This window comes from Corvus brachyrhynchos, unplaced genomic scaffold (assembly GCF_000691975.1).
Source record: "Corvus brachyrhynchos isolate BGI_N302 unplaced genomic scaffold, ASM69197v1 scaffold245, whole genome shotgun sequence".
Classification (NCBI taxonomy): Eukaryota; Metazoa; Chordata; class Aves; order Passeriformes; family Corvidae; genus Corvus; species Corvus brachyrhynchos.
Window position 1 is genome coordinate 6,646,318 of NW_008238988.1, and position 14,308 is coordinate 6,660,625.

A 14,308-nucleotide genomic window follows, 5' to 3' on the forward strand; every position below is an offset into this window, starting at 1 on the left:
AGGAATTTCCCCATGGAAAGGGTGCTCAGGCCTTGGCAGGGGCTGCCCAGGGAGCTTTGGAGTGCCCAGCCCTGGAGGTGTCCAAGGAATTCCTGGAGGTGGCACTCAGAGCTCTGGGCTGGGACAAGGTGGGCATCGGGCACAGCTGGGACTTGGTGACCTTGGAGTTCTTTTCCAACCTCAGTGATCCTGGGATTCTACTGGGGGAAGGATAAAGTTTTTCTTACTTTTTTTTGGCTAAAATTTATTAATTACTAAAACCTGAGAATTGCTTCTGGCAGGGTTTTGTGCTGTACTTCAATATTGCTTTAGATCCCGGCTGATAACACAAGACAAGATCTAGATACTTTTAGCAATGTTTTTTTTTTTGGCTGAGAAAAAATGGAATTTTTCCAAGTTTTTTCTCCTACTGAAGGAGGAGAAAACCAAGAGGAGAAGGATGAGTTCCCAGTGGTTTGTTCTGATGTTACCAAGGTGCTCTGCTGCCCTTGAAATGTGTTTTAAGACACTTTTCCTGTGGCATCAAGCAATCCCATCCTGGGACTGGGATTATTTAATTCTCTGCCCGGCCTGAAAAATTTTGGGAAGTTTTATAGGATCCTGATGTAGTTTTGAGGCATTTAAGTGTGGAAGAAAAAGTGTTGAAGGGAAGTGCATCCCGTGTTGGAAGAAATCCAGGCTCTAAGGAAATCCCAAACTCCAACACAGCTCCTGGGCCATCCCAGAAGCAGGAACAGGGATAATCCAGTGAGGAAACCTTGGGAACAGGGGGTTTCTCTAGGTTTGGGAGAATGGCTGAGTTTCACATACAAAGAAAAGAGGGAAAATTCCCAATGTATCCCTTTGGGGCAGGAAAACTCAGCAAGGCTTTTTTTTTTTTTTTTGGACAGCTTTGGCACAAGAATTAAACTTTGTCAAAGCCCTGGAAAACACCCAGCTGCAACATTCCAAGGATTTAGAATTTGTTTGGCAAGTGCAGAGCCCACTCTGAAGGGTTTCATTTATATCCCAATTCTTGTCTGGCTCTTGACAAGACCCCTGAATTCCCATTTTCCTGTGGGATGGGGCAGCCTCGAGCTCCCACGCTGGCCACATATCCATGTCTTAGCAAGCCTGGATTTGGAGCATAGGAAATATTTTGGCTTTTCCCCCCTTTTTCTTCTGCTTGGGGTTTTAAAAGTGACGAAATTCCAGCTGCTGAGTTGTCCCTGTTTCTTCTTGGTCAAACTCCTGCAGCTTTTGGAATTTGCCCCTCACGTGAATGTGTTGGGATCTCATCCATCATCCATCGTCTGTATCTCCTTAAAATCAGCGAGGAAACAGCATTCCCTGACAAAAAATGGGAGGACACAGCAATTTCTGGCTCCAAACCCAGTGACACCACTGGGACAGCTCCTGGTTTTCCCAAGCTGGGAGCTGAGGGTGGGAAGTTGTGAAATTCCCATCCCTGGAGCTCTTCAAGCCTTGGAAAACCTGGTGTGAGCTGGAGATCGGAGAAGGAACCTCCTGAGCTCAATCCCACCTGGATATTTCTCTGAATTACAGAATGGTTTGTGCTGGAAGGGATCTCAAACATCATCTATTCCCAACCCCCAACATCTTTTCCCCCGGTGCCACCGATTTCCTTGGAATCTTTCCTTCTAAAAGCCGTTAAAAGAGGAACCACGCTGTGTTTCTCCCCCTTTGATCTCGCCTTCATCTCTTTAATGGATCAGATTTGGAGCAAGTTGTAAACTGAAATTTTCATCATTCAAAGGAATCCAAAACCTCCCCCTCCTTCAAAAGAGCAGCTCCGAAGGAGCCGGGAGCTAATTAAGCTGAGCACACGGAAAAACAGGCACCTGCCACATGGAATAATAAATCCCTTTCTTTGCAAAATTAGCGGCGTTTTCTAAAAGTAGAGCCAAAACCTGAAGTCTTTCCATGGGATTTGCATTTAAATTGGAAGTGGGAATGCATCTGGCCTTGGAAGTGCCAAATAATTACTTGATATGAAAAAGTTTGGAGATGCTTTAGGAGAAGACGTTTTGACATCTTAATTGTTCGGAGAGCTGCTGGAAGTTGAGGATTTAAAAAACTTCCAGCTCAAACCGTGCTGACAGGAGCAGAATGAGCTGGTGCTGAAATGTTGGGAACGTGGGGCTTTTTTTAGCAGGAATTTGCTTCGAGCCTGTCTTGGGATGCGAAGGGAACATTTGGGAAGCGGCGTTTTCTCAGTTATATCAGAGTCTTTTCCTCATGGATTAGAAGGTGTTGGAAGAGGCTGCTCAGGGGTGGAATGGAGTCACAATCCCTGGAATTGTGATCAAAATGAGGGGATGTGGCAGCTGAGGACTCGGTTTTAGGGGTGCTGGTTGATGGTCAAACTTCCTGATCTCAGGGGACTTTTCCAACCTGGACAATTCCATAATTCTAAACGCCCAATTTAAGGAATTTGAATTTTGAGAGTGGTCTAAGTTGGGGTGTCCTCCCTAAAAACTCAGACTTTTTATTTCATTACCATATTTTTTAATGGTTTTTGAATTCTTTTAGATTTCCTTCCAACGCAGGCTGTGTCCTTATGACCAGAACTGCATCCAGGTCTGGGCTTCTGAGGACAAGGAAGGTGTGGATGTGTTGGAGGAATCCACGGAGCTGCTCCAAACACCAGAGCCCCTCTGGAGCCAGGCTGGGAGAGCTGGGAATGGTCATCTGGAGAAGGGAAGGCTCCAGGGAGAGCTCCGAGCCCCTTGCAGGGCCTAAAGGGGCTCCAGGAGAGCTGGAGAGGGACTGGGGACAAGGCCTGGAGGGACAGGAGCCAGGGAATGGCTTCCCAGTGCCAGAGGGCAGGGCTGGATGGGAGATTGGGAATTGGGAATTGCTGGCTGGGAGGGTGGGCAGGGGCTGGGCTGGAATTGCCAGAGCAGCTGGGGCTGCCCCTGGATCCCTGGCAGTGCCCAAGGCCAGGCTGGACATTGGGGCTGGGAGCAGCCTGGGATGGTGGGAGGTGTCCCTGCCCATGGCAGGGGTGGGATGGGATGGGATTTAAGGTCTCTTCCACCCCAAACATTCCACGATTTTGTGCTGCTCTTTCACTCTGCAGAGCTGATACCCACAAACTCTGTTATTTGGGGTGTGGTTTTGCTCTTCTATTCATAATTAACTTTTACAATTAAGCCAGAAATCTTTCATTTCCTCTCTGTTATTTTCCTCTCCAATATTTTCCTGGCCCATGACAGCAAACGAGAGTTTTTGGCAAGAACAAATCCGAGTTTTCCTCTCCCTTGATCCACAGAACAGTGTCAAAATATATTTTCATGGAAGAGAACAAAGTTTAATGACCACACTGGGATAATCACCAGCAAAAAAGAGCTTTTGGCCAATTGTTAAATTGATTTCTCCTCAGATAAAAGGGAATTTAAGGGGAATCCTGGAGAATGTTGAAGACACCCAACTTTGTTGCTCACAGCCAAAATAAACAAAGATTTGGAGTCTCTTCAGAACTTGTGATAAGAACTTTGATTTTCCTTCTCTTGATTTGGTAGCAGCAGACAAGTTACCGCAGAGACAGCAGGGAAGGATTTCCATGAGTTTTTATTCAGTGGGAATGAGGGGTTTGGGTGGCAAATGGATCAATTTAGGCTGGAATTCCTCATAAAAAGAAATGTGGACTTCAGGGCTCTTCCCATGTGTGCAGATTTTCTTGTTTCATCCATTATCACATAATTCCAGGATGGTTTGGCCAGGCTGGACGGGGCTTGGAGCACCCTGGGATAGTGGAAGGTGTCCCTGCCCATGTCACTGGATGATCCTTAAAATCCCTTCCAACCCAATCCATCCTGGAATTCTGTGATGTTTGGCCATTTCCTTGCTGTGTCTCTGCAGTCCATTGTCCCTAAAAATTAAGTGGAGAATCTTTCCGAGGATCACAAACTCTTTTTCCCACGTGTGAGAAGGAAACAGGACAGGATCAGGAAAACCTGGGCATCAGGAAAGTTTTCCTGCCTTGTCTGACCCAGGGGATGCAACTGAGGCACAGAATTCCCAGGGCTTTTGGAGGATCCTGGAAGTGAGGTGGGGCTGGGCGTGAAAGTATTCGAATATACTTGGGAAAATTCCCATTCTGGGCACTCAGGAACAAGGGCCAGGCTGGATTCTGAGCGCTCCAAACTTCCAATATCTGCTCCAAGACCGTGCAGGACTCCACATCTGCTTGGGTGGCACTCTGCTCTTGTTCACTGTGAATGGGTCAAAACAAAATTGCTGAGAAACCTGGAGGGGAACGACCAAAATTACCCAAAACCTCCTCTGGGGAGGGCACAGAGGGTTCCTCGGGGCGCCTCTGGCTGCTCAGCAAAGGTTAAAATCAGAAATTTGGAGTTTTGCTGCTCCATGGCCCCGTTGTCACAGGTCGAACGCAGACAGAACCATCAGCAACCACAAATCCGAGCATTCCCTGTGTCCTGCGTCCACTTGGGAAGCAGCCAGGGGTCCATAATTCCTGTGTCAGAGCCTGCAAATGGTGCAGAACTTGATGTATTTAGTGGTGGTGTTTGAGCCACTGGGAATCGGTGAGGCAGGAACATTCTGGGGCACTAAAGGAAAATTTGGGGTTGATCAAGGAGGGGGTGGGAAAAAACCAACGGAACCCCATGAATGCAAATAGGCCTTGTTTGAGATCCTGAAATGCATTTGATTACTTTGAAAATATAATTAATGAGGGAGGGCGGGGACTCTTTGTGAGGAGTTTGAGGACAAAAGTTGTTTCATCTTGGGTTGTTTGATCACATCCTCATTCTTCGCGGCCTCTTTGGAGCGAGGCTGGCACTTTGCTGGCTCTCAAAGAACAGTTCCAGATTTATTTGTGCATTTGCTGCTCCTTCGGAGCTCCGTGTGCTGGTGGCGTTCCCAAATCCCTGCTGGGAAGGGGCTGCAGAATCATCTCCCCCATTTTGCTGGTTAATCAGAGAACCCTGGAATGGTTTGGGGGGGAAGTGACTTTAAGGATGATTCCATCCACCCCTGCCGTGGCAGGGACACCTCCCACTGTCCCAGGCTGCTCCAACCTGGCCTTGGACATTTCCAGGGATCCAGGGGCAGCCACAGCTTCTCTGGGAATTCCATCCCAGTCCCTCCCAGCCAGGAATTCCTTCCCAATATCCCATCTAAATCTCTCCTTCTTTAGTTTATAACCATCCCCCCTCGTCCTGTCCCTCTCTGCCTGCATAAAAACCCCTTAACTTTTAATTTATATTTTATTTCTGTGCCTCTCCCCATGGAAACCTTTCAACGATGCCTAAAATGGAACTGATAGCACAGAGACAAAATCCATGGCATGGCTCAGTTTTCTTGGCATTTTGGAATGCCCTCCTGGAAATTTCCTCCTGGAAATGCAGGTCCAGGAATCTACAGATGAGGGAAATCCAAGTTTCATGGGACTGCTGGATGGAGAAAATGATACAAAAATCCCTTTTCCTTTATCTGGAGGGATTTGTACCAAACTCACCTCAGGTTTTCCCAATGTGGTGGAAATGAGGAATGTCTGAAGGGATTTTGGAGACCTCATCCAGAGTCATGGAATGGTTTGGGTTGGACAAACCTTAAAGATCATCGAGTTCCAACCCCCTTCTCCTTGCAAGAAACAGCTTTGACCCAAATTTTGAGGTTCTGCCCCCTTTTCTTACCTTGGAGTTGTTCCTTTACCACTCACAAAGGAAAGTTACCCTGACTTCCCTGCTAGACTTTGTTCAGTTCTAGGCAGGAGAAACTGCTGAAAATTCAGAAATAAAAATAGTTTATTGAGGTTATGAGCAACTAATTTGGGCTGAAACGTCGCTCTGGTCGTGCCCATCGAGTTCTTTTTTGGTTTTCCCCTGCCTGAAAAGGATCTGCATCAAATATTGAAGGGTTTTGTGTGTGCAAGCATTGTTTGTGCTGTTATTTCCACACCAAAAAAAAAAGCTCAGCTCGTGCCTCAGAGTTTAATTCTGTGGCAGTTTCTGACTGGTTCATCCTCGTGATTCCAAGTTGGTGTTAGTGCTGATTCCTGGGAATTGGCTGAGGCTTTCCCAAGGGAAGGAGAGATGCTCAGTAAAGAGAAGTGCAAAAAATTCCATCTTTGTTAAAACCATGAAACGTCCTTAAATAAATCTGGATAAATGAATAATGTCAATAAATTAAATAATAAATGAATAAATAAAATTGAGCAGTTGGGTACTTTAAGATGCCGTTAGAACTAAGGAACAGCATCCAAAATGAGGATTTTCCTGCAAAAATACCAAATTTTCCATTCTCTCCTTAAAAATGTTGCCTTCCTCAATGGAAGAAGCCTCTCCCACCCTGTGGAACTGAGGGTGAAGAGCTCAAAATTAGGGTTTTCTCCCCCGCTTTGTAAAGACAAATTTTTTAATTCAAAATTCAATCCTGTGGCTGCAGCCCCTTCTAAAATCATATTTAGGCCTCCAGTGAAGCCAAATTTGTAATTTTTTTATAGCAAACTGTTCTTTTTTCGTGTTTCAGCCTTAAAAAAAGGACGATTCTGGATCACTCCTGACCCGTATCACAAAGATGACAACATCCAGATCGGGCGGGAGGTGAAGATCTCGTGCCAGGTGGAAGCCATCCCTTCAGAGGAGCTCACCTTCAGCTGGTTCAAGAACGGGCGGCCCCTGCGGAGCTCGGAGAGGATGGTGATCACCCAGACTGACCCCGACGTGTCCCCCGGCACCACCAACCTGGACATCATCGACCTGAAGTTCACGGATTTTGGGACCTACACGTGCGTGGCGTCCCTCAAGGGAGGCGGCATCTCGGACATCAGCATCGATGTCAACATCTCCAGCAGCACAGGTGAGGAGAGGCTCCTTGGGGTCGGTTTCATTGGGATGGAGCCATCCCATGGTGGAGAAGGTTGTGTGGAGACCTCCCTGCACATTCCAGGGCCTCCAGGGAGCTGGAGAGGGACTGTTCATCAGGAGCTGGGGACACGACACAGGGAATGGGTTTGAACTGAAAAAGGAGAAATTTAGGTGGGATATTGGGAATTGGGAATTGCTGGCTGGGAGGGTGGGCAGGGGCTGGGCTGGAATTGCCAGAGCAGCTGGGGCTGCCCCTGGATCCCTGGCAGTGCCCAAGGCCAGGCTGGACATTGGGGCTGGGAGCAGCCTGGGACAGTGGGAGGTGTCCCTGCCCATGGCAGGGGTGGGATGGGATGAATTTTAATCCCAAACCATCCTGGGATTCCCTGACCCTTGAACAGCGGCTGAGTTGCTTTGATGAAACACCGGAAACCTGAGGAAGTTCACTGGTGGACCATTTTTGGTCATGGAGGTGCTCCAAACACTGGAGCTTCTCTGGAGCCAGGCTGGGAGAGCTGGGAATGTTCACCTGGAGGAGAAAAGGATCCAGGGAGAGCTCCGAGCCCCTTGCAGGGCCTAAAGGGGCTCCAGGAGAGCTGGAGAGGGACTGGGGACAAGGCCTGGAGGGACAGGAGCCAGGGAATGGCTTCCCAGTGCCAGAGGGCAGGGCTGGATGGGAGATTGGGAATTGGGAATTGCTGGCTGGGAGGGTGGGCAGGGGCTGGGCTGGAATTGCCAGAGCAGCTGGGGCTGCCCCTGGATCCCTGGCAGTGCCCAAGGCCAGGCTGGACATTGGGGCTTGGAGCAGCCTGGGATGGTGGGAGGTGTCCCTGACCATGGAAAAGGGGTGGGATGGGATGGACCTTAAGGTCCCTTCCAACCTAAACCGTTCCATGATTCCATGATTTTACAATCAGGAAGAAATAACTGGGAGCATTCTTAGAGGAGAAGAGCCACCTTTGGAATGATGGCTGAGCATTCCATGCAAACTTTGTCACCTCCCTGCCCAGGTGGAGCAAATGGTGCTGTGTGCGCGTCCAATAACCACTGAATTCCCTGTACTTCCTGGGAAACCCTTTGGAAAACTGATGGAATTTCCTGGAAACATCCATTAGTTGGCCATTCCTATCAGCTCACCACAATCCCTGCAGGAGGGGATGAATTCGGTCACCCCTTAAATTTCCTGCCCTGGATCACTCCAGAAGATCAGGAAAGGGGGAAGAAAACGTGGGATTTGGGCTCAGCTTTTTTAACATCCTAAAAGGAATTCTGCTCTTGGAATGACTTCATTACCCAACCAAGCGGAAGCTGAAATAGTTGCAGTGCTTTGAAGGTCATTACTGATTCATCAGGATTCATTACTGCTCTGCTAATTAGGAACAGAAGGCCCAGGCACAAACACATTTCCCAACTGCCAGGACTTGCAGGGATTTATTAACATCCCTCTGGATGTCTGGGATGGGGGGGAATTTCCTCTTCCTGACATTTCCGAGGCTCCTCCTGGAGTCACCGAGAGGGGCAGGAGGGGCTGTGTCAAATCCTAAGGAAGGAGGAAATCCATGAATTCTCTCCTCCCGCCGGTTGGGAAGGGACGCGTGGCTCCTGACACACTTGGAACTGCCCTTGTTTAGCAGGAATATTTTTTCCCTTGACATTTTCAGTGGGAAAAGCACGGATTTGTGTCCTAAGTGTCTTATATAAATGGACCTGAAGTAATCCCCTCGCTGCTCCCCCCATATCTCAGTAAAATAGGTCACTGAAGAGTGGGAACTGAGACTCAAATGTGGAATATCTGCCCTGGAAAAGCCGTGCCATCCATAAAACCCACCCTGGGCAAACATTATTGAGAGCCAGGCTGGGTTTTTCTGGATATGTGGGATCATGTCATGGAAACCTGGAGGCAGAACATGCTAAAAAAGCAATGAGATGTTGAAAAAGCAACAAAACCCTCAAGAAAGTGGTAAGCAAAAAAAAAGAGGTGGATCAGAGAGTGTCAGTCTGTGCAAGGGGTTTTTTCTCTGCCTTAAACGTTGGGTTTAAGCAGGAGGAATAAGCTTTGGGATTGGGATGGTTTGCTCTGTTCAGGACAGGCTTCTACGCTGCTTTTATTCCCAAAAATCAGCATTTGTCCCTTCTGGCTCATTCCCTTTCCACCTTTTCCTTGGAGATGTTATTGAGCAGGGAAGAGGGTTGTTATTTTGGGATATTTTCCTTGATTTTCTGGTTTTGCTGCTCTGAATTGCCACAGGAAGGGCTGGAGGTTGTGGTGATCCCTCTTTTCTTAAGGGAGTCCTTCCAGTGGCTCATTCCTGCCCGGTGTGGGCACAGCCAGATGTCCTACAAGGAAAATTCACCAAACAAATTCCTGCCCTCGGGATGAGCCTGAAGATGTCCTGAGCTTAGGATGGCAACATCCTGGAGCAGGACATGGATTTTGGATGAGCACAGGGCAGCCTGGAGGCCTTCAGATCTCCTGGAATAATGGAATCAGTTTGGGTTGGAAGGGATCTTTGGGTTGGAAGCACCACTTTCCACCATCCAAGGTTTCTCCAACTCTTCCAGGGATAAATTTGGCTTTCCGTAAGTTCTGCTACATCCAGGCAGAGAAATTCTTGGAGAACTGCTCCATGTGAGGCTGTGCAGTATGAAAAGGGCTTGCCTGTCAAGCTAATCAGCTCTCCATTAAATAATGAATTAATTAAAGCTCCAGGCTGCCGTTCTGGGACCTGCAGCCTTGATCTGGTTGTGCCACAGGAGTCCTCTGGTCATCCTGTTCCTGCTTTGATGAGACATGAAAGAGACCTCGATTCCAGCTCGAAATATTTATCGGAATCACAGCCTCGCTGCATAACGAGGATGTGGGGTTTGGGAGGTAATTAGTGGCTAATTAAGGTATTTGTAAACCTTAAGCACCATCCAGAGCGATCGTTCACGGCGGCCCCAGGAAACAGAGAGAGGCCTTTGGTTATTGCAGCAAACGGATGGGTTTGGGGAGCCATTATCCTTGGAGTTTATCCAAGTTTATTGGAGGGAGCAGGGAGCAGAAGGGACACAAAACGGCGGGATTTCGTTAAAAAGCTTTGTCTTTGATAGTTCTGATTTCGTGGCTAATGTGCAGAGATTGTTCTCGTTAATTCCATCCTCGGGAGCCCCTTCCCGTCACACAGCAGGGAAAGGCCCAGGCCAGGCCTTGTCCTGCTCTGCAGCCCAGTCCCTTGGGAAATCTGATTTCTGTGGGATGAATCCACCCTCCACGCATTGATTCCAGCGGGGTTTCGGGGAGGAGACACCCTCTGTGTGGCAGAGCCTCTTTGTTCTTCTCCAGAGGGCTGTGGATGGGTTCCTCATCCCGTGCTTCTCCTCATCCCTGGATGCTGCTCAGCACGGTTCCTGTGAGAGCACTGGAATTCATTTCCCTAATTTGCTGCTGGCTCTGCATGTTCTGGGTTTCAGATGTTCCTCTTTCCTCTGGCTGCAGAGCAAGGTGCTGCTTTAGGGGTTTAGTGCTGTGTTCCAGGCACTGATCCTGGAATTATTTTCCTGCCTGAACAAGAATTTTGTCCAAAAATCAGGATCATCCCAACCCTCAGGACTGGACCCTTCATCCAAGGCCTCACCATCACTTAAGGGAGAGAGGAAATGGCCTCAGAGGTGATTTAAATTGGATCTTTACGAAAATTCCTTCTCAGAAAGGGTGGGAAAAGCTGTCCAGGGGCGTCACCATCCCTGGAATTATTCAAAAAATGTGTGAGTGTGGCACCTGGGGACATGGGCTGGGGGTGACCGCGGTGGTGGTGGTAGTGCTGGTTGATGGTTGGACCGGATGTTCTTAGAGGGCTTTTCCAATTTATAGGGTTCTGTGATTCCATAAAATCCATGGTGGATATTGTGTCCTCATGTGCAATTAGGAGTGGTTTGTGCCCCAGAAAACATGGACTCCCCCCTTTGGAACTGGAATTTGTGTCCCTTGCCTGGGGGGACACAGGAACTGGAACGACTGGAAACTGCCCATGAAATCCAGCCAGGAATTCCCGACAGGCCGCTCCATCTCCTTTCCACACCGGTGCCTTGATGGACCCTCTTCCATGGGGGTGAAAGGCCATGGAAAGGGTAAAGGAAATTCCCTGGAGTTTTCTTTCCCTTGACTTCAGCTGCTTTTCCAATCGTTTGGCTGAAACAGCAAATCTCCCCGCGGGCTCTTCTCTCACCTCCGAGTCCCTTCCAGCAGCAGCTCCTTGGTTTTCCCCAACATTTCTCCCAAAAAAACGGAGCAGGCTGAGCAGTTTCAGCCTCTGTTTACAGACAGAACCAGCATAATTATCCTTCATGAATAATTATCCCTCGCTGCCCTTCCCAGGCAGAATGATCTTGCTCAAATCTATTTTGTGCCACGGCTCAGCCCTGTCTTAACTCCGGCATCACATCAGGGCATGAATCATGAGCTGGGCCCAAACTGCAGCTCTCAGGCAGAGGATGATTAATCCCGGCCAGTCAGACCTTCAAATTCATAAATATTCCACAAGTAGGACACACAAATAACTTCTCTTCTCCCTTCCAGCCGGCGCAGCGTGGATTCCTCAATATTCCTGAGCCAAGCTGGGTTTGTATTCCTTGGATAATGGGAATTCCAGCAGTTCCCTGGGGAGATTCTCTCTGGGTTATTTCCAGTTTGGGTGATTTCTTGATGTGCTGCTCAAACACTCCTTCGCTGTGCTTGATCCTAATTATTAGGATGAATCCATGTGGAGCAGCCTGGCCACATTATCCCGGGATTTTTCCCTGTCACGGACAGAGGTCGCTCCAAGGAAATGTTTTCCTGAAGGCTCCCAGGGACACAGAGGTGCCAGCAGCCCCTGAAATCCCCAGGGAAGAGCTCAGCAGTTGTGAGGCCACCACTTGTAGGGGCTCCTTGTCCTCCTCCACTGATTGTCTTGGAATCATGGGATAGTTTGGGAAGGGATAAAGCCCCTGCAGCCTCCATGGGGAGGGATATTTTAATGGGATCAGAGGGCCTCTGAAGGATTCTTCTGTCTGCAGCTTCTTGCCTCTGCCAGTGGCAGTTAATTAATCTGTCTGATCTGTTAATTAAGCTGGAATTTGATCCATCAGGACTTCAGAAAGCTCGAGTAGCACTAAAACCAACCAGAATACGCAAGGAATAAACATCAGGCTCAGGAATTTTGTTCTCCAAGTGTCACCAAAGCTTTTCGTCCTCTGAGTGTCACCAGAGCTTTTTGTCCTCCAAGTGCCACCAGAGCTTTTTGTTCTTCAGGTATCACCAGAGCTTTTTGTCCTCCAAGTGTCACCAGAGCTTCTCGTTCTCTGAGTATCACCAAAGCTTTCTGTTCTCCAAGTGTCACCCTCCACTTCAGGAAACTGCTGAGAATGTGAACTTATTTTAAAGCCACTTGGTGCAGGAATAAGGGAACATTTGTTGTTTCCACTTAGGACCAGGAAAAATCATGGATTTGTCCTTTTCCAGCCTGGGCAGCGGATCTGCTCCCGGCTGTGGCTGCAGGAATCAGGGAACATTTGTTGTTTCCACCTAGGGTTTAGGTAACTTTTTATTCTGCAAAGGAGGGACAGAGCTGCCCTTTCCTTGGAGCAGCCTCTGGAGCTGCGGGAGCCTCGGGAAGAGGTTGAGTCCTCCAGGGCTCTCCTTGTGCCACAGCAGCACCTGCTGGGAGAGGGTGACTGGCACAGCTGGTGACAGCCTGGCACAGCCCGGCACAGCCCTCCCCACCTGCCTGGCACCCCTCCCTGCTCATCCCACTGGCAGCATCTTGGCTGGCACATGCTTGGTTGATCCCTGCTCCTTTCCTCATGGATTTATTTGAGCCTCTGGATCCAGCTTTGCTCACTCATCTTTGCACAAGTGGTGGGAAAAGAGGAAGCAGCCCCAAGTTGTGCTAGGAGAGGTTTAGGTTGGATATCAGGGAGAATTCCTGCCTGGAATTCTCCCCAGCCCAGGGCAGGGGTGAAGTCTCCATTCCTGGAGGGATTTAAAAACCCTGTGGATGTGGCACTTGGGGACATGGGGCAGTGGTGGCCTTGGAACAGTTGGACTCGATGATCTCAGAGAGCTTTTCCAACCTGAACAATTCCATGATTCCCTGTTTCTTACCTTGCTCACCTAGACCCACCATTCCCTGCTCCAGGGGTCTCCCTACATTTTTGGGAAGAAAACGATGAAATTCTTATTTTCTCCTCAATCCTTTTGAGCCAGATTGTTCATGGAGACAAATCCCAGGTGCCCAGGCTGCCAGTGTCTGCTGTGTCACCGTTCCCCAAAAAACCTGGGATTTATTTTTTCAGCCTGTTGCTAATTCCAGCTACATTTGCCAGCGGAACAGACAGCTCAGAGATAATTAAGTACCTGTGAGGTTGTGACAAATAGCTGGGCTGAAAAGGGGAAACCCTGCCAAAAACCCTCCCTGAGCAAAGGTTCGGGGCTTTTTCTCCCCCTAATTAGAGAGTGGAGAATCGGGGTCTCAATTTAGGGGGAACTGGAGCCATAAATGGGGTGGGGACGGAGAAATCCTTGGTGGGACCTCACTGTTACTCAAACGTGACCCAGAGCTGCAGCCAGGCTTTGGATTTATGGCATTGCCCCTGGAATTCTTCATCTTAATGGATGGTCTTGTCCCTCCTGTCCCCTGTGCCGTTCCCAGGAAAGAAGTGAATAAATACAGGGAACCATAACGAGCCGCTGGCTGCCTCGCAGCGCCAGGCACTGCCAAATGCCGCGGGAGATGAGGAGTCGGAGCTTTAAAGGGATCTTTCCATCTGGGACACTGACAGAGCCTCTCTTATCAGCTGTCACCACCCTCGTGGGCCCTGCTCCTTATCTCAGCCAGGTGCAGCTCTTGCTGTGCTGTTATCTCTGGTTTTTCAGGAAAAACTGATGGAAAAAGAGGGGAAATTGTTGTATTTGCACGGGAGATTTTTGTCCAGGATCTGCTTTTTTTCCCCTCAAAGTTGGACGTGCTGTGCCATTCCCTCTCCTTCCTCTCAGACACCTCCAGAAGTCCCCGTGGGAAGCTGGGTGTGCTCTATCCTGCTTTTTTCTGGAGAGGATTCAAGCTTTGAGTGTACAAAGTGTCCAAGGCCAGGTTGGATGGGACTTGGAGCAGCCTGGGATAGTGGAAGGTGTCCCTGCCCATGGCAGGGCTGGGATGGGATGAGCAGCGCAGCTCCTGGACACACGGAACTTGTTTCTCAGCTCCTCCCATGACGAGCTCAGTGAAGGAGTTCCTTCAACCAGAAGAACTTTCTGGATATCTGGGAAAAATCTCCTCAATTTATTTGGATCCCTTCCCTGTTTCAGGGCCAGAATCCTGGAACGGTTTGGGTTGAAGGGACCTTAAAGCCCATCCAGTTCCACCAGGGACACCTCCCACCATGCCAGGCTGCTCCCAGCCCCAATGTCCAGCCTGGCCTTGGGCACTGCCAGGGATCCAGGGGCAGCCCCA

General features: G+C 49.1%; 1 protein-coding gene across 1 annotated transcript in view; it reads left to right on the forward strand.

The window, feature by feature from the left end:
- Positions 1–14,308, forward strand: part of MDGA2 (MAM domain containing glycosylphosphatidylinositol anchor 2) — a gene marked incomplete at its 5' end in the record, with an annotated part of 153,079 nt that overhangs the window by 57,525 nt on the left and 81,246 nt on the right. The window contains one exon of the mRNA XM_017738811.1: positions 6,499–6,828. Coding sequence (XP_017594300.1) covers positions 6,499–6,828 — 330 coding nt within the window. The remainder of the gene's footprint in view (positions 1–6,498; positions 6,829–14,308) is intronic.